Consider the following 20,805-nt stretch of genomic DNA (forward strand, 5'->3'; position numbering starts at 1 on the left):
GTTATTAATTTCATGCTTTCTTTCATTAATTCAATTAGAGATAAAACATGTTTGTCGCAAAAGCTTGTAAGATTTTAGAAAACCATCACAGTTATAAATAAGTAAAAACCAAAAACCCAAAATCAACGTCAAAATTTTAAAAGAGTCCAGAGTCCTAGAAAATACAATTTCAATACCAAAACTTAATAACCCAAAAACAAGATGAAGCAGTAAAATAAGTGGTCATCGTCGAGTCCTCCGCTGTACCGATCCACCTAAGACTGTGGGTTACCTATATAGACAAACAGAAAATGGGTGAGTTTACTTAAACTCAGTGTGTAACCCAGCAGAGATAATCATGTACACATACAGAATATCACAAATCAGACAGATTCACAATCGAGCCTGAGCCCATGTCAGATAAAGATACATATTTGGGCCTGAGCCCATTTCAGTTACAGATACAATTATAGATATGAAAATTTGATAACAGAATCCTACCCTCATCATCTACACACCATCTCCGACCATTCCTACATACTATATGGGGTTTAGAACACCCACCCAGCCCTACACATCACGCTATACCGATGCGGCACATATCAAAATAATGCAGCTGTGCTGCCAGATATTAGGCATAATCTACCTTTCAAAACACTTCCTCCAATATATATATATATATATATATATATTATCCCACCCCAATCACAGTAACCAAACATGCATACAGAATTAACAAATAAATCATGCTTAACATGCTTTCATAAGCAGATAACAGATAAACAAACATAGTCATGCTCATAACAGTACTTCAGTCTAACAGAACACATAGTTTTAGGGTTTAGTAGCCTTTATCGACCCCCACGGTAGGCCCATAGTTGATTATGATGACCTGTGCGACCCTACGAAAAATTTTCGTACAATGGGCTTATACGTCCAGATTGGCATAAATCGTGTGGATCACACAGCCTGGCCTTCTTCAATCACACGATCGTGTCATCGTAACACGGCCTATCACCGAGCTTACGACACAGCTGTGTGGCGTCAACAGTGGGGTTTTCTGCTTTCGCTGCACCTTATTTTTTTGCATTTCGGGTACACACCTAGTGTTGTTTTTGCAGTGAAGAACTTCCGAGACTCTTGAACCTACGAACAATACCAAAAGCCTGATCAATTTCACTTATTGAGATCATTCCAACCTAAAATCCCAAACGAAAAACTCGAGAACTACCTCAAATAAAGGTTCGATTTCTTACCAAAAGGGAAACAAGCGCTCAACAAAACTACTCGCTAAAAGTCACGTCTTGAACCCCCTTGAACAACACCTAAACAAAAAACCACCACGTTACCCAAAAACCCCGAAATCAATTTTCAAGAGTTTAAAACATCATCAGGACTTACCTATAATAGATTGAACAAAGACTACAGCACCCCAACCACTGTGATTAGAAAACAAGGAGACGAACAGGAGTACAAAAAGATCAAAGTCCAAGGCAAAACTTAGAAGAGGAAAAATTAGAGAAGAAACGTAAAAAAATCTAAGTAGAAATTCGACATGAGAGAGAAAATTTAAGAAAAATAATAAAAATAAAAAATAGGATATCCCCTAATCCCTCAAATTTCTCCCACTAAACCTACTACATCTCAACCAACACAGAATTTCGGTTCAACCAGAACTCTCACCAATAACAGAGCAAAAATAAACTCCCACGCTTACGCAGGGATTTGAACACAGAACCCCTAGCAAACCCACACTCTACCTGACCACCATACCAGCAGGCCCATTCTGATATGGTTTTACAAATAATTAAATATAATCCCACAAAGCAGGGATAGGGCTTAATTCCAAGAATATACAAAATTTGTTAAAGCTAGGGTTTGAACTTAGGAACTCTCACCCACACCCAGAACACTTAACCACCGAAGCAGATACACAGTTGTGACAAGATCTCACAGAAATAAAAAATAAAAATTTAGGGCATTACAACTCTACCCCCTAAAAGAAATTTTCCACCTCGAAATTTACCTGATCAGAACAAATAAGGATACTGCTATTACATCGAGTCTTCGGATTCCCACATGGCTTCTTTAGTGCTATGATTCCGCCAAAAAACCTTTATTAAAGGAATAGACTTCCTCCTCAGAACTTTAATGTCTCGCTCCAGAATCTGAACCGGCTCCTCCTCAAAGGTTAAATCAGTCTTGATGTATTTCACTGGACAGATGGTCAGTCTGAGAAAGTGATTCAAATACTGGAGTGTATGTTTCAGAGCTGTGTGATTGATTTCGGAGGGTGATTCAGATCAGTACCGCCTCAACATCGTAACGTAAAATACATCATGAATTCGGTCTAACTCGGGAGGTAGCTCCAACTGATAAACAACCAGTCCTATACGCTTTAGAATCTAATACGACCCAATAAATTAAGGCTTAGCTTGCCCTTACGACCAAACCTCAATATCTTCTTCTATGGAGAAACCTTAAGAAATACAAAGTCCCACACAAAATACTAAATCTCACTCATCTTCAAATCTGCATAAGACTTTTGTCTATCAGAAGCCACTTTTAGACAATCCTAAATCAGTCTAACCTTATCCTCAGTCTCGGAAACCAATTCAGGGCCCAAAACTTGATGTTCACCTAACTCATTCCAGCACAAAGGAGTACGACACTTACGACCATACAGAGCCTCGTAAGGTGCCATTTGAATACTAGCTTGGAAACTGTTATTACTGGCGAACTCAGCCAGTGATAAATAATCCTCCCAACTACCTCAGAAATCAATCACACAACTCTGAAGCATATCCTTCAATATCTGAATCACCCTCTCAGATTGACCATCTGTCTGAGGATGGAACGCAGTATTGAAGTCTAATATCGACCCCAGAGCTTCATGTAACTTCTTCCAGAACCAATATGTAAAACTAGGATCTCTATTAGAAATAATCGACACTGGAACCCCATGCAGTTTAACTATCTCGGAGATATACAACTTTGCCAACTTTTGAAGAGAAAAGTCCATCCAAATCGGAATAAAGTGAGCAGACTTGGTCAATCGATCCACGATAACCCAAACAAAATCCTTCTTAGTGGGTGTTAAAGGCAACCCACTAACGAAGTTCATCGTTACTCGCTCCCATTTCCATAAGGGAATCTTAATTGGCTGCAGCAAACCTGAAGGTAACTGATGCTCAGCCTTAACCTGCTGACACGTCAAACATCGACAACGAAGTCGGTAATTTCACATTTCAACGCCGGCCACCAATACAATTCTCGGAGGTCGCAATACATCTTATTACTGCCAGGACTCATAACATAAGGACTACTATGGGCCTCCTTCAGAATCGACTATCTTAGATCTAAATCATTCGGCACACAGATCTACCCTCGAAAACATAACACACCATCACTATTTATCCCAAAATTAGAAGTAGTACCACTCTCAATCTGTCGGAACCGCATACCCAGAGTTTCATCTACTAACTATTTATCTCGAATCTGTTTAATCCAAGTCGGCTTGACCTTCAACTCGGACAACAAACTCCCATCATCAAACAAACTAAGACGAGAAAACATCACCCTCAAATCAGACATCGCTCTTCGGCTTATGGCATCGGCCATCGCATTGGCCTTACCCGGATGATACTCTATCATGCAATCGTAGTCCTTAAGCAACTCAATCCATCGACGCTGTCTAAGATTCAGCTCCTTCTGAGTGATAAGGTACTTGAGGATTTTATGATCGGTGTAGATAGTACATCTATCACTATATAGATAATGCCTCCAAATTTTTAGTGCAAAGACTACAATAGCTAGCTCAAGGTCATGCGTCATAAGCTGACGGGATGTATAAGCCACAACCTTACCATTCTGTATTAGAACACAACCCAATCCAATATGCAACGCATCACTGTATACTACAAACTCACTTCCAAATTCAGGCTGTATCAGAACAGAAGCCTGAGTCAAAATAAATTTGAGTTTCTCAAAGCTCGATTGCTACACATCAGTCCGAGATCTGAATCTGATTCGGGCCTAAGCCCATGTCGACATCTGAAAAGATTTGGGCTCGAGCCTCTTTCAGAATCTGATCTGATTATAGATGTGCAAATCAGATAACCGAATCCTACCCTCATCCTTTACACACTATCTCCAGCAATCCATACATATCATGTGGGGTTTAAAACACCCACCCAGCCCTACACACCATGTTGCACCGATGCGGCACATATGAGATATAATGCAACTGTGCTGCCAGATATTAGACATAATCTACCTTTCAGAACACTTCCTCCAATATATATATCATTCTACCCCAATCATAATAATCAAACATGCATACAAAATTAACAAATAAATCATGCTTAACATGCTTTCATAAACAGATAACAGATAAACAAACATAGTCATACTTATAACAATACATCAGTCTAACAAAACACATAGTTTTAGGGTTTAGTAGCCTTTACCGACCCCACGGTAGGCCCACAATCGATTAGGACGACCAATGCAACCGTACGAAAAATTTTCGTATAATGGGTCCACACGCCTTTGTGGGTTGCCCGTGTGGCCCACACACCCAGATTGGCATAGCCCATGTAGATCACACGATCTGGCCTAGTTATCATACGCCCAATTCGGCTTAGCCCGTATGGCCCACACGGCCACACCCTAGCCATCACACGACCTGGCCTTCTTCGATCACACGGTTGTGTCATCGCACATGGCCTACCACACGGTCGAGTGGCATCGACAGTGAAGCTTTTCGGCTTTTGCTGCACCTCATTTTTTTGCGTTTCGAGTACAACCTGGTGTCGTTTCTGTAGTGAAGAACTCCCGAGACTCCTGAGCCTACGAACAATACCAAAAGCTCGATTAATTTCACTTATCGAGATCATTCTAACCCAAAATCCCAAACGACAAACTCGAGAACTACCTTAAACAAAGGTTCGATTTCTTACCAAAAGGGAAACGATCGCTCGACAAAACTACTCGCTAAAAGTCACGTCCTGAACCCCCTTGAATAGCACCTAAACAAGAAACCACCACGTTACCCAAAAACCCCGAAATCAATTTCCAAAAGTTCAAAACATCATTAGGACTTACCTAAAACGGACCGAACAAAGACTATATCACCCCAACCACTGTGATTAGACCAAGGCAAAACTTAGAAGAGGAAAAATTAGAGAAGAAACGTAAAAAAATCTGAGTAGAAATTCACAAGAGAGAGAAAATTTGAGAAAAATAATAAAAATAAAAATTAGGATATCCCCTAATCCTTCAAATTTCTCCCATGAAACCCACTACATCTCAACCAACACAAAATTTCTGCTCAACCAGAACTCTCACCGATAACAGAGCAAAAATAAACTCTTACTCTCGCGTAAGGATTCGAATACAAAATCCCTAGCAAACCCGCACTCCATCTAACCACAAAACCAGCAGGACTATTCTGATATAGTTTTACAAATAATTAAATATAAGCCCACAAAACAGAGATAGGGCTTAATTCAAAAAATACGTTTGGGCTTAGGACCTTTTACCCATACCCAGAACACTTAACTACTGAAGCAGATACACAATTGTATCAAGATCTCACAAAAATAAAAAAAATAGAAATTTTGGGGTGTTACACTATAGGTAGTTCTAGGCATTGTGTCAAAAAGAGCAAATATGACTAGAACCTATAATGAGATTATTCACAAAAAATTCATGGTGTTTGAATCAAATTGGACTAACCGGGGTATTCTTCCGGAGAAAAGCATCAAACCAGTTTACCCATGAATCAGTACGGTCTAGGTGAACTAGGTTAAAAACCCAATTGAATTGACTTTTTATTTTTTTAGAATATTTTTTATGATTTTTTAATAATTTATTTAATCAAACCATATGAATTAGTGGTGTGATCAGTTCGGCCACTAATCTTGTTCTGAAATTCTTTTTAGAGTATATTTTAATTTTTAAATTCTTACTCTATAATTTGACACAAATAAATAATCAACCTAAAGCAAAGCGTGAATGGACCATTCTAATTTCTTCTTAAAAGTCGAGTACAAAGAATCCAGAAAAGTAGCAAAGAAAGATTAGTTAAAAATCCAATTAAATACCAATATTTTTTATTACACAGTTGATTACCCGGCTTTTATAATTTTTCATTTTGGGTATAAAAATAAAAAGTTTGTAATTTAGGCAATGTTGTTACACACTTTTATCATTTTACTTACTATTGTTATGTACTTTTGTCATTTTAGTCACTCGCCGCTAATTTGTCATTATATACACTCATTTTAATCGCTCAACTTTAGTAAGTTTTCATTTTGGTCACTCTTTTTTATCTTTTTAATTTCCTTTATTTATTTTCTTTTTTAAAAAATATTTTTTTCAATAAAGGGAAAAACCCAAAAATTTGCAAGGGAAATTTTAGGTTAGAAAAACCATTAGTTTCATTCATTTTTCCTTTTAGAATTAATTTCAGTTTTTCTTAGTAAAAGGGAATGGAAAAGGTATTATAGGGAATTAGTTGGATTTTATAGGAAAAAAACTTGAGTTTTAACAAAAAAAATCAAATTATCTTTTCCATTTCCTTTATTATTTTCCTTTTTAGAAATAATTTTAGTTTTTTCAAAAAAGAGAAAAATTTAGGGTTTTATAGGAAATTACTTATAATGGAAAAACTTAGATTTAGAATGAAAAACTTAAGATTTTTACAAGGAAAAAAATTCTATCTTTTAATTTATTTTAGTTTTTTATTTTTATAATTAATTTTAGTTTTTAGTAAAAGGAAAAATTGGGGTTTTACATGAATTACTTGGGTTTTTGCAAGAAAAACTTAAGTTTTTACATGAAATTGAGTTACAAGTAAAAAAGGTGAAATTCATCTCAGCAATTGAATAACTTAATTCCCTATAAAAATTCAAACTTTTAAATAAAATTAATTTTAAAAAAAAATGAGTGACCAAAATGAAAACTTACTAAAGTTGGGTGACTAAAATGAATGTATGTAATGGCAAATTAATGATGAATGACTAAAATGATAAAAGTATGTAAATGTAGTGACTAAAATGACAAAAGTATGTAATGACGGTGCCTAAATTGCAAAATTTTTATTTTTGGAGCCCAAAATGAAAATTTATGAAAGTTGAGTGACTGTTAAAATATGTTCAAATTCACTATACTCTTTGTACATTTGAAATTTAATTTCTTACTTTTATGTTAAGAAATTTAGTTTATCAACTTTTCAAATTTAAAAATGCAAGTCAAATTGTTAGAATTATTAAAATTTTTCTGTTTAAATTCAGATTCATAAGACATCATTTTTTTATTACATGAGTACCAAGTGGAGGTTTTTTTTGTATATATATTTCAAAATGTCATACCGCCGAATTTAATATAAATAAATTTAATGGTGTTAAAAATTTAGTTGGAGTCTTGAAACTTGAAATGCAACGAACTAAATTTTTTAAAAAGTAGAGAAATTAAATTCCTTAAAAAGTAGAGAAATTAAATTCCTTAAAATATATGTAGATTGACTAATTTCTAAATGTGCAAAAGCTACAAGGACCTAGAGCATATTTTAACCTAAATTAAACTCATGATGAGAACAAATCATATACAAACTACCTATGTTTGTTGAGTTGAGCAGTTTGATGTTAATACATCTTAAGTAATTCTTAAGTTCAAATCTTATGATTAGAGAAAATAACATTGGAAGAGTTTTGCCCTCTATTTAGAACATTGTTGTTTGAACTAGATTAAATTAGTCGATTGGACCAACTGGACCGAAAATCAACAATTAAACTTAATGTTGCTTGGTTCAGCTATATCAACAATTAGGGTAACATTAGCCTAATAAAGGAGTGAGTAACCATTTTGTGGCATCTTTGGATTAGCTCTATGCTCATTTAAACTCAAGGATGGAGGTGGTGAGGCTGGTTATCTTAAGCTATGATGCATTTTGCCTTGACACTAATAGTATTTACATAGCTTAAAGGGTACTAGATTTGAGGGATAACTTTTTTTTCGAGGTGTTGAAAAAATTTGGTTACTAAAACAAATTTTATAATTATAGTGAAAGTTTTAAAAATTTTCAAAACTAGTCCTTTTGTGATGTTTATAGTAATAAACTCTAATCTGGTCTTGTTCTTTAGTCCTTACCAAATTCAAACATTTCCTTATTTTAGTTTTATTTTATAAATATTTTTTTTTATTATACATCTGGTCTTGCTCCTTAGTCCTCACCAAATTTGTTGAGCATTGGGCTTCGCCGTCACCCATTCACCAACACCAATGACCCTTACTCTGAACTTTTTGATTTTCACATCCTCCGTTGTCGCGCCATAGAACTAGGAATTAGTTGTAGAGCTACTGGTATAGCCTTTTGCCTACTAGGTCTCCAAGACCTCATCCTTACCTATATGTCTCCAATCATATTCGCCCTCAAGCACAACCTCAAATGGAGCAAACTTGTTCTAAGAAACAATCTAAAGCCTTGATTCTTACCCTTTTTAACCTCGGGCTCTATTGATCCAACCTGAACATAGTGGTCATTAATGTTGAGAAAAGGAAAATTTTAAATCACTTAAGTTTTCTTCATTTTTTTCCTTAATTTGTTTTATTTATAAAATTGTTATTTCAATAAATAAATGTTGTGTTAGAAAATGGGAAAATAAATCTTCATTTATTTATAAATATGTATATAATTTTATATGTATTATTATAAAATTTATATATTTTATAAAAAATAAACATTTAAATATTTTAGTTTTTAATAATAAAGGCTAAATTGGCGAGACTATGTAAAGTTAAGTGTTAAATTTATTAATTTTTTTAGAATTAAGACAAAATTAATAGAATTTAAATATATTAGATAACTAAATTTATTATTATACTAATAGGTAAAAGTCAGATCAATATTTTATTTTCATGCCCAAAAAATACCACAATAACAACAACAACAACAATAATAATAATAATAATAATAATAATAATAATAATAACTGTTGACGCCTTGTATATAAATGGAAGGACAACAGAAACTTTACCAAAATGACTAGAATATTAGAATGTGATTGAAAAGATTATATCCTAACTCATTTCATATAATTCTTAATGTATTAATTTGAAGGCTCATATTTTTTATAGGATTTCATTTTTTTAATTCCATTCACGTTCGCATTTTTTTATCGATTTATTTAGCTTTTAAAATTCTTTTAAAAAAGAGTTATTTTAATTATTTTATTTAATTTTCATTTCTTTTAGTCTTTAAATTCATATTGTTTATCAAACTATCCTAAAATGGATGACAAAATTAATGTAATGTTTGCTAACTTTGTAGATATAATATTTGCATGGTATTTACGTGTATGTCATATCAACAATTAATAAAGTTTAAAAAGTTTTAGAAATTAAAAGTTATAATTATTAAATTTATTTTAAAAAGTATAGAAATTATTAATTGTTAATGTGACATACATGTGGACCATACCAATAAAACTAATAACATTAAATTTTTCATCCATTCTAGAGTGATTTGATAAATAATATAAATTTAAATACTAAAAGATTGTGAAAAATTAAATGTAAGGTTTTATAAAGTTAAAAAGAATAAATCATTATTACTTATATTTTTTTATGAAATTAATAATTAAAATTTAGATTAATTAAATTAAAATAAAATATAAAAATTCAAAATAAGATTGAAAACATTGATGTGGATTATGGAAACCTCAACGTTTGAAAATGTGTAATAAGAAAATTCGAGGAAATGATTTCAATGCAAAGGGCGGCTCCTTTCAATATCTTCCACAAATGCAATCAGCTCTCCGCCTCAATATTTCATTTTCGTCAGCCATAACATAAGTAGGGGTCATATCAGCTCCATCAATTTTTTTTAGATTTTTTAAATTCTCCATTATAATTCAACTCGATTTTAAGTTGTTTTATATTAATTTTAAATTTATTATGATAGAATGAATTTTTATGATTTTTAAATATTATTTTAAAGAAATTTTAAAATTTTTTCATAAATATTTTTAAAAAATAAAATTTTCTAGGACTTTTAAATTATTTTCGCTATCTTAAATATAAAGTATTTATTTTTATATCATAAAATTAAATTAATTATATATTAAATTAAAAATAATATTCAGTTCGATTTGGAATAATCACAATTTTGAACTTACATTCCATTAACTGTTCAAATACCTCGCTTAAGTTAATTTTCAATTTGACCCTTTTTTTTACTTAACCCTACGATTACTTCTAATAATGTATAAAAAAAGAAAAATTATAATTCATCAGATCTTTTGGTGAGCTAGTGGCTATTGGTACAATTTACCAGCTTGTTTTATAACCTAAATTACATAAATACTTGTTAAAATTTTATTAAAAATGTTTTATGATTAAATAAATTAACAAAAAAAAGTTTATTGGTCTGTAATTTTTTAAAACAATATTGTTGGATTTTTTATCTAATTTTTCTTCTTAAAATTTATATATATATATATATATATATTATATGCTACTTTGTTTTTTTTATATAATGTTTAAAATTATTTATAATCCTTTTTAACTCTTAAATAGGAGATAAACATGCTTCAACGTGCTTCAACGTGCTCAAACTCATATCTTACTATATTGACGACAATACCGATATTAACTTAATTAAGACTCAATCAACTTCATTTGATTAATGCTATATTATGTTACAATAAATTTGACCTCAAATAAAATGAAAAAGTAGAAGTTGAAAATTTAATAATGTTGATATTGATTTTATAACAGGATTTAAATTAATGCTTTAATTTGAAAATAATGAAAAATTAACAAATAATGAAAAAAATCAAAATGAAAATGAAACAAACCATGTCTAAGTACCAAATAAAACGAAATTTGTAATTTTGTCAAACGCGGTTTGAGCTGTTTTGCTACTCATTATTTTGTTTGATTATTATTAAATAATATTTTGACATTAGAAAATTTCGTTTATTTTTGTTGCCATCTAAATTCACTTCTATTAATCAACGTTGACAATTATCAATATAGTATTATTTTATAATTAATAATTATATATATATATTTATTTTTTAAAATATGTATAATTAAATTAAAATTAATTTTTCGTATATATAATAACAACAAATCAAAGTTCATATATTAAATTACATATTAAATTAAAGTTTATATATAATTTTGAGTATTTTTTTGTTATTAACTGATTTTTTAATAAATCCCAATATTCTGATTTTTGTTTTCTCGGCACAGGATACCAATATTTTGAAATAAAATATTGAAAAATAAAATAAAATAATATATGTGAAATGCTAAGAAATATTAATTTGGAATTTTCTTAAACGCGTTTGTAGTTGTTTTCTCTTCATATGATATTGAAATATTAAAATTTGAAGGAATAATTTCAGTTCCAAAAATAAAACTTTGATTTTTTTTTTACAAGTCGTTTACTTTTTTTTGAGCAAAAAGTCTCTTACTTTTGTTGCCATGTAAATTGACTTTTATCGAGAGAGTTTGGCCAAACATTTATCCTCCATTACCAACACTGTCCTATAACTCTTTTTCTTTTTATAATTTCATTTTTATTGGTTAAAGTTTTTTAACTTTGGTTTTTTATTTATTAGTAATAAAGTTTGGGAAAAAAGTATTTTAAGAATTTGAAGTAATTCCTAAAATATATATCTTGTAAAGTTTAATTAATTAAAATATTCAAAATAATAAATATAATTTTTAAAAATTAATTATGTTAATTTAATTAAGAAAGCGTGTTTGGACACCATGAAATAATTATAAAAGAGTGTTATTAAAGAGTAAACTATTAAAATAGTTACGTTTATTTATATCAGGTTATATTTTAGTCACTTATGTTTGTAATATTATGTTTTATTCACTTGAGTTATCGCATTGTAACATTTTAGTCACTGAATCATTAATTGTCGTTAACGGTGTAACAGTAAACTGACGTGGTGCATTAAATAATTATTTTAAACAAAATTTTAGGTTAATTTATACAATCGTCCCCATATTTTTTTTTATTTTGAGCAATATAATTGTTTTTATTTTATGTTTTTTTGACTTTTTTTTTTTTTTTTTTTGCTATTCTCTTTTACTTCATTAATAACCTTTTAACTGATAGAGGTTATGGAGGAGAAATGGTCAGCAAGACATCACATTAATAAAGGATGCAAGTAAGAAAGAGTGTAGGACATAGTTTGCAAATTGAAGTTTCTATGTATTTAACTTCAAAACTCATCAAAATCATTGAAAAAGAATAAACACATTGCAATTCTCAATTTTCTTTGTTTTAATCTTTGGGGTTCTCTAATTTATGGTGGAAGAAGATGAAGTTTGGAAAAGAATTTGAAGCACAAATGGTGCAGGAATGGCAGGAAGCATACGTGGATTACAGCAATCTGAAATCAATACTGAAAGATATCTTAAGGTTCAAGCAATTGAACAACGTACCGTCTCCAATGGCAGCAACAATAAAAGGAAAATTGAAGAGAAATGCATCACTTTACAGAGCTTTCAGTGGACTAACAAGCCGGTTTCGACCAGAGTCAACATTGAATAACAATGAAGATGAAGTGATATTGGTAAGTGCAGTGCAAGGAAGAGACGGAGAAGGGGATTACCAGACCATGTTTCTCAGGTCAAATGAAGAAGGAGCTGAACATGAACTTGTTTTCTTTAGGAGACTTGATGATGAATTCAATAAGGTTATCAAGTTTTACAAGAAGAACGTTGCAGAAGTTATTGTGGAAGCTGATGAGTTGAGTAAACAAATGAATGCCTTGATTGCTCTTAGGATTAAGGTTGATAATCCAGTTATTGGAGAAAATGATGTTGTAAACCTTGTTCCTAATGGATTTTCTTCCAATTCATCATCAATTGATCATCCCACTAACGGTGGAAATCAAGGTAAGTGAACCGAAAACCAGGAAAAAAATCTGGGTTTTGTTTAAGCAGTCCGATTCCAAGTTTTCTTAAGTTGTTGCACTCTGGTTGTGTGTAGCATGGTCAATGATGAATGTTATCCAAGAAGAGAAAAAGAAGGAAGATAATGATGGAATCAATGGAGGGGAAGGTAATAAGAAAGAGGGTTTTAAGGCAGCTCCATTAGAGGTTTTGGATCATGTAAAGATCAATGTTGAGGTTGGAACTCCATTATCAACACTCAAAGCTGTCATCAAAAGTTCAAAATCAAACTTATCATTCAGCAGGAAAGAACTGAGGACAGCTGAGGAGAAAATCACAAGGGCTATTGTTGAATTCTACAGAAAGCTTAGACTTTTGAAAAGCTACTGGTAATTTCAATGGCTTCCTCTGTTTCTTTTTTTTTTTTTTTCTGTTTTTAATAAGTAAATTAAAATCTGTTTATTTTTTTGGTGGGGCATTTGATATACAATCATATCTGTATTTGTTTGATTTATCAGCTTTCTGAATCAATTGGCATTTTCCAAGATCATGAAGAAATATGACAAGGTTAGTGAAAGTCACCTTTTTTACGGGTTAAAAATAAAATGAAATCAGAATATTGTTGGTTGATTCGAACTGGTAGCATGCAGATCACATCTCGAAATGCATCAAAAGCTTACTTACAGATGGTGGACAAGTCTTACTTTGGCAGCTCTGATGAGGTTAGAAATAGCTAAGTAGCACAAGGATATGACTTTTCAAGTACGACTACATCCCCTTTGCCACCCAACTTAGCTCTTTTTTGTTTTATGTTTGACAGGTTACTACACTTATGGAAAGGGTGGAGGATACATATGCAAAACACTTTGCTAATGGAAATCGCAGAAAAGGAATGAAAAAGCTAAGATCTCAAGCTAAAAGGGAAAGACATAGAATTACATTTTTATATGGTAAACACTTTTTCTTTTGGCACTAAATGAGATGGGAAAAATAAGTTTTAAATGTTGGGATTTGAATCCTATTTCTTTTTTTAAAGGACAAGCAACCGAGTTAAACTATATTGGGATTTTTCTGTCTCCATAACAAATTTGTGTTGACATGCAGGCTTGTTCTCAGGTTGCTCCATTGCACTAATAGTGGCAATCATTGTGAATTTACATGCAAGAGCTCTTCTTAATAGTGTAGAACGTGATCAGTATATGGTCAACATCTTTCCACTTTACAGGTACAGTTACTCGAATGTAGAACCCGTCAATTTGAGCCAGCTTACATGCCATCTAATACGAGTAATTAATACTTGAGTGATGAAAATGATGATTGTGCTTCATCACTATTCTTTGCAGCCTGTTTGGTTACGTAGCACTGCACATGCTCATGTACGCTGGAAACACATACTTTTGGAAGCGTTATCGAATTAACTGTCCATTTATATTTGGTTTCAAGCAAGGCACCGAGTTGGGATATCGACAACTCCTCCTCCTCACTTCTGGTCTTTCTTTGCTTACATTAGCTGCTGTCATCTCACATTTGGATATAGAGATTGACCCTCGCACTCAAACATTCCGAACTTTAACCGAATTAATCCCACTCTTCCTCCTCATTGTATGTCTTTTACATAACTTATTTACTATATTTTCCTTTTTTCTCACTGAAAAATGACCTGGTTCTTCTTATTGTGAATTTCAGCTTGTGGTTTCAATAGCATTCTGTCCTTTCAATATCATATATCGTTCAAGCCGATTCTTTCTTATCAGATGTGCATTTCGCTGTGTTTGTGCACCTCTTTACAAGGTACCTCCAACTTTCAATTGTGATCCTTTTTTCCCTTTCCATTTAGGTATCAAATTGTTAAAAAGTGCATAGTTCGGAGACCAATTTACATATAAATTATCTTTATGTTATGACCATGTAGGTCACCCTCCCTGATTTCTTCTTGGCAGATCAACTTACAAGCCAGGTTCGATAACTTTACTGTAACTACTGAAACCTGCTTAAATTTGTTTTCTTGTCAATATCTATTCACATTATACATACATATATAAGCGCAGGTTCAAGCATTTAGAAGTTTGGAGTTCTACCTTTGCTACTATGTTTGGGGAAACTTTAGAGAGAGATCGAACAAGTGTGAGGACAGTGAAGTTTATAGAGTTTTTTACATTGTTGTAGCCATTGTTCCTTACTGGCTCCGTTTCATTCAGGTAATTGGTGACACATAGTTCAAATTGCATGTAAAATATCTGTATGGATTATGGGTATATATTACATACGGGTATTTTTAATTTTTTAATAATTTTCATATATTTTGTATCGTTTTAAAAGATCATATTTAAGGTTGGTAAAATAACTTGAATCCATAAAATTTCAATTCAACTTACACCTTATAAGATCGGTATGTATTTTTATAAAATCTTATGTATTGAAACACGAGTATGGGATGGTACTATTGTAAAATTACCATATTCATTTGTTTAAAAGCTTTGTTGTGCATATCTTGTAGTGCCTTAGACGTTTATTGGAAGAAAAAGATGCAGCACATGGTGTGAATGGCCTGAAATACTTATCAACCATAGCAGCGGTTGCCCTTAGGACAATTTATCAGTTCCAAAAGCAGAAGACAACAGCATGGCTGGTATTGGCGGCTGCAACTTCTGGGATGGCAACCATTTTTAATACATATTGGGACATTGTCATCGATTGGGGTCTTCTTAGAAGAAAATCAAGCAATCCTTGGCTTAGGGATAAGCTTGTTTTAGCACACAAAGTTGTTTATTTTTTAGCCATGGTAAGAAATCATCCCACTAATTTCTCTTTCTACCTATATGTTCATGGTTGTTTGATGTTGGATTTTCAATTTTAATACCATCTCTTGAATGAACATCAGATTAGGTTAAGGAACTAAAGGGTGTAAAATTGCAGGCGTTGAACTGTGTGTTGAGACTGGTTTGGATGCAACAAGTTTTAGGTATTCAAACTGTACTTTTTCTTCACGGGACCGCCTTGACTGCTGTCGTTGCTTCCTTGGAGATCATTCGTCGTGGAATTTGGAATTTCTTCAGGTATTTTTTAAACTCTTTCTCTTTTTACTAGATACTATCATGGTTATTTTTGGTAAATATATGATATGAAATTGGATAGGTTGGAGAATGAGCATTTGAACAATGTGGGCAAATACAGGGCATTCAAATCAGTTCCCTTGCCTTTTTGCTACGATCACAATGGGGACAACAGCATGTAACAAGCAATTTCTCCAAAGGAGAACTTATACCAGAGTATGTAACAAAATTTAATCAAAAATAATTTTGAAGTTTTTAATTTTAGAAAAAAAATTGTAAGTTTAGATAATAAAAAAATCTTACTATTTTGAATTTATTTACAAAATTGTAAAGTACAAGGACTGATTATAAATTTATGAAAAGAAAATTGGTTGATACGTAGAACCAATATAATCTTTGTGTAGCATACACTTTAATTTTTATTATGGTTAGTTCTTAACACAATAAAATTGAAAATAAACATCAAATAGCCATTTGAGAAAATGCATTATAGATGGATGGGTTTGTTTTACAAAAACACTTTTCCAAAAAAATTATTTTTGAAAATTAAATTGATTTTTTAAAAAGTTAATAATTTTAATGTTTAAATAATTTTATGTAAAATATTTTGTATTGTTTGACAAATTTTCATAAAATTGTTTTTAAATTGATTTTAGTGATACAAATACAATATAAATATATTTGTTATAAAATATTATAGAAACATTTTTCTTACAATTGGATTTTGGTTTATAGTAAGATAATATTTTATAATAAATAATATCTTATATAGATTTAATGATAAGGTATAATGATGGATTTAATCCTTAACATTAATTTATATCTTTTGTTAATTTGACCCTTATTTTTTTAGTTAAATTTGACCCTCAAACTAAAATAAATAAATAAAAATCAAATTTGACATCAACCTTTTAAATAGAATCAATTGCTATTTTTAAATGAAAATACTTGCTAAAATATTATTTTTTATGGCTTAATTTAATAGTTGGCCCTCAAACTATATCCTTTATTTGATTTAGATACCTAAACTTTTTTGGTCAAATCAAATACTTAAACTATATTTTCGTAACAAATATGAATCTCATCGTTATCTTTATTTAAAACCCTTGCAACCAACAAAAATTTTACATGTCATTAAAATGTATTTTTCATTAATTATACTTGAAAAATGAAAAATAAAATAAAATATTTATTTTATAAATTAAAAATAGGGTAAAATAAATAATCCAATCTAAACTACACATAATTACCTTTTTTCTTCAAGTTTTGTTTCATATTTCCTCTACTCATCTCTTATGTATCAAAATCTACAATATTTCACAAGATTTGAACAATGTCAATTTTTAGAAGCTCAAGCAATGTTTATTATTACTGCCATTTGAGGGCACCAATTTGTACTTCCAATATGCCTTGGAGTAAAGGGGGAGAAATTATGGTTGTTCAAACTAAAAAGAGGTATTTAGTGTTTATTTTGATTTTAATTTGACAATACCATTGGGTTTTTAAATGAGTTGAATTTTTTAATTATAATTTTATTGCAAATTTCAAAAACATTTAGATTGTTAATTCCTTTGAAATCAATTATTTAGACATGAATGCGAATAGAAATGTTATTTGGGTTGATGGAGTTCTATTAGAGTTTTTTCGTGTTTGATTTTTATTTTATGTAGCGGAAAGGTTGTGCTTTTTTTTTCAAGGGCTAGAAAAGGATGAAAGGCATGAGAATGTTGTAGTTGATGAATTGAGTGAAAATCAAGAAACTCGTATTTAGAACACTGAGTTGAAGAAGATTTTGAAATTGAATGAACTCCAAAATTTGTTGAAGAAGGTTGACAATAAAAAAAACACGTTAAAGACTTAAAAGCTAATGGTGGCAAAGAGTAATAAAGAAGCATTGTTTTATAAAGTTGCTTTCTTTGTGTCATGAATTATTTTCTTTTTATTTGTCATTTAGTTTGTAAGATCAATGTCAATATATGTTGTTATGAGTTATCATAGAACTAGTTTGGATGTTCTTTGTCTTATTGACTGTCATTATTAGTATTGATATTAGATTGAATGTTGTAATTCTAATTGGTAATCAATGTTATAAATTCTAATTATTTTAATTTGGATGTTTTATATGGTTGTCAGATTTTATGAATTGTAATAGAATTAGTTGGAATCTTTGCATAATTGGTAACCATGGTTATGAATTGAGTTGGGATGTCCTAATTGCTTACAAAGTTCTAGAAATTAAATGAACAGAAATTTAATAGTACATGAATGTCAAGAAAAAGTAAAAATGGTTATAAAATTTTATTTTGCATTACTTAGTTTCTACAAATGTTAATACAAGTAATGCATGAAAAGAAACAATAAGAAACATATTCCTTGACTTGCTCCATATTACATAGAATGTAAGAAGCTACTGCAAACACAAAGAAATCTTGTGCAACCCTTTAAATTAAGACCAAAACAGTTCACAAAACATAATGGCGAACAAGTTCCCATATTTTCACATGTTTTCTAAAAAGCATATTAAACAATTAATAAAAAAAAATTCAAAGAAGCTTCCTAAATTGAGACTAAAACAACTCCCAAGAATAGTTTCCATGCACAAAAATATAACAATTCAACCCAAAAGTTTATAAACCCACAAAATATGTGAATATAATTACAATCTCCAAATGGTTAGTTTTGGCGGTTGCTTTGGGATTGTTTTTCTTGGAGTTAGCTTTGTGATTCCACTCAATAAATCACCTCTACGAGATGACATTGGATTTGCCTTAGTGGTTGTTGCTTGGTTTGAGGTTGTTGATGTAGGAGGCACATTTGTTGTAGGAGGCTTAATGGTTGCTAGTTGGTTTGAGGTGGTTGTTGGAGGATGCACAATGGTTGGTGTTTGGTGCGAGGCACTAGTTGGGGTAAGAGGGGCAAAAGTTGTTGAAGCTTTCATTACTTTCTTTGCTACTTGTAGCTTGGTGTGAAGCCTTGAAACTAGTATCTGGCCTTCTCTTCCAGGATAAAAAATGAATAAACCAACTAAACACAACATAATAAGCATGATTAACTTCAAGTTACTTACATTAAAGATTTACAAACCAATTTTGTCACTTCTATACATTTTCAGGCCTTGCATGATTGTTCTCCCTCTTGGTCCAAGTGCAACATGCTTAATTAGTTGTTGTTTGGGAGGCTAGGAGTGAGTCATATTGGCCCTAGTTCTTTCCTTTTTTGTTGGTGTTGTAGATGTTGTAACAGTTCTCGATCTACTTGCATATGCATATTGTTGTTGGTTCCTTAGATGTTGGTGCCCTTGTAGAAGTTCCCCTTGTTGTGATGAAATTACACCGATTACTGATGCATGGGAGTTTGGGATGCAAATTGAGATGATTGATGCCTTAGTTCTTCATTTTGACATTCCAATATTAAAAAAATTGAATGTTAGTTGCTAAACCATCAAACAAAATACAAAAGGCCACAGCCATCTACCTCAATTGCTGATTGTTGTGTGCAAGATTGATTGATTGCTGAATCATCTTGAGTTGCTTTTAGTTGTACCTATTCAATACATATTAGTACATGGATAAAATTCTAAGTAATTTAACTAAAACGAGCACCACAAACAAGATTTCCACTTACCTCAAGTTGACTTCTCAACCCTATATCTGACTCAACCTGACTAGTTAATAGGGTATCAAATTTCAATTTCATTTACAATTTAGTATACATATAAAAATTTCCAATCATATAAACAATAATAATTCAATTCATTAACATAACATATGTATTTCATATCAATCAATACATATTCTCACTCAATTCTATAGCATAATTCATATTTTAAACTATTCATACTATTTTCTATTTTATTCAATTTAGTCCTCTATTTTGAGAATTCACATTCAAGATCGATCCAATAACTTATACCATTACTATATACTTACCTCAGTACTTCCGTATGCATGTAATATGAAAATATAAGGAATTTATATAACTTTAAATTATAAATGTACAAACTATAATTTTTGGCTACTCGTCGATCACTTTCGTTTTTCCTCTCCCTCTCGACGATTCAGTGTTGTTGTTAGATACAAATAATCATAAAACACATCACATTATCAAATCTCAATCAAAACATAATCAAATACCAAATTTTACAAATTATTCAATTTCGTCCCTAAAATCGGACAAGCATAACTTTCAATTTAAAACCTTGGATTAAAATCTTATTTCACCAAAACTCATTAGGGACCCTCTATTTTCTGCTCCTACCAATAATTCATGATAGTTTTGCATTTTATTCAATTTGGTCCCTAATATATGAAACTAACAATTAAGCTTTACAATTTAGTCATTTTCTTATACTAAGCTTAATTTCTAATAATTTAACACCAAAATCATTCAATTCCATACCATGGAAACTTTCTAAAACTTTAATAGTTTTTCAAATTAGTATATGGGTTAGCTAGATCAAGTTCTCATGATTCAATTTCCGTAAAAATCAAAGAAAAATGGCTAGGAACTTACTTGAAATTAAAGCCAAAAAGCTCAAAACACTTGTCTATGTGTTTTGTAATTTCGTGCTAAGAATTGGATTGGGGAAGATGATATTCTCTTTCTTCCCATCGAATTGTTCTATATATATTAAGATTAAATTATACATTAGTTTAATTAATTATGTTTTAACTAAATTAATTTTAATTAACTTAAGTTAGTGGCTAATTAATCATAACGTCCACTAACTTATAATCTAACATAATATAATTGCTATTTTGAACCTTTAGTTAAAAATCTATAGTAATTGAATTTTACAATTTAGTCCTTGGATCCTAATTACTCACACTTTTGACTAAATGGCTTA

At 31.1% G+C, this 20,805-nt stretch overlaps 1 protein-coding gene across 2 annotated transcripts; it reads left to right on the plus strand.

The window, feature by feature from the left end:
- Nucleotides 1–12,137: 12,137 nt before the first annotated feature.
- On the plus strand, nt 12,138–16,343 carry LOC108459951 (phosphate transporter PHO1 homolog 9-like). 2 transcript variants are annotated; one of them, XM_053027263.1, is made up of 13 exons: nt 12,138–12,909; nt 13,004–13,295; nt 13,425–13,473; nt 13,557–13,628; nt 13,727–13,856; nt 14,011–14,131; nt 14,250–14,508; nt 14,593–14,697; nt 14,819–14,863; nt 14,955–15,104; nt 15,404–15,688; nt 15,823–15,962; nt 16,042–16,343. In XM_053027263.1, exons 1-13 carry the CDS (start codon nt 12,330–12,332, stop codon nt 16,139–16,141), a joined length of 2,328 nt encoding a protein of 775 aa, XP_052883223.1. In that variant the 5' UTR covers nt 12,138–12,329; the 3' UTR covers nt 16,142–16,343. The 2 variants fall into 2 exon arrangements, with proteins under 2 accessions (XP_052883223.1, XP_017614834.1); XM_017759345.2 differs by having other exon boundaries at nt 12,138–12,897.
- The last annotated feature ends 4,462 nt before the right edge of the window (nt 16,344–20,805 follow it).

Source organism: Gossypium arboreum, chromosome 4, assembly GCF_025698485.1.
Source record: "Gossypium arboreum isolate Shixiya-1 chromosome 4, ASM2569848v2, whole genome shotgun sequence".
In the NCBI taxonomy this organism is placed as follows: domain Eukaryota; kingdom Viridiplantae; phylum Streptophyta; class Magnoliopsida; order Malvales; family Malvaceae; genus Gossypium; species Gossypium arboreum.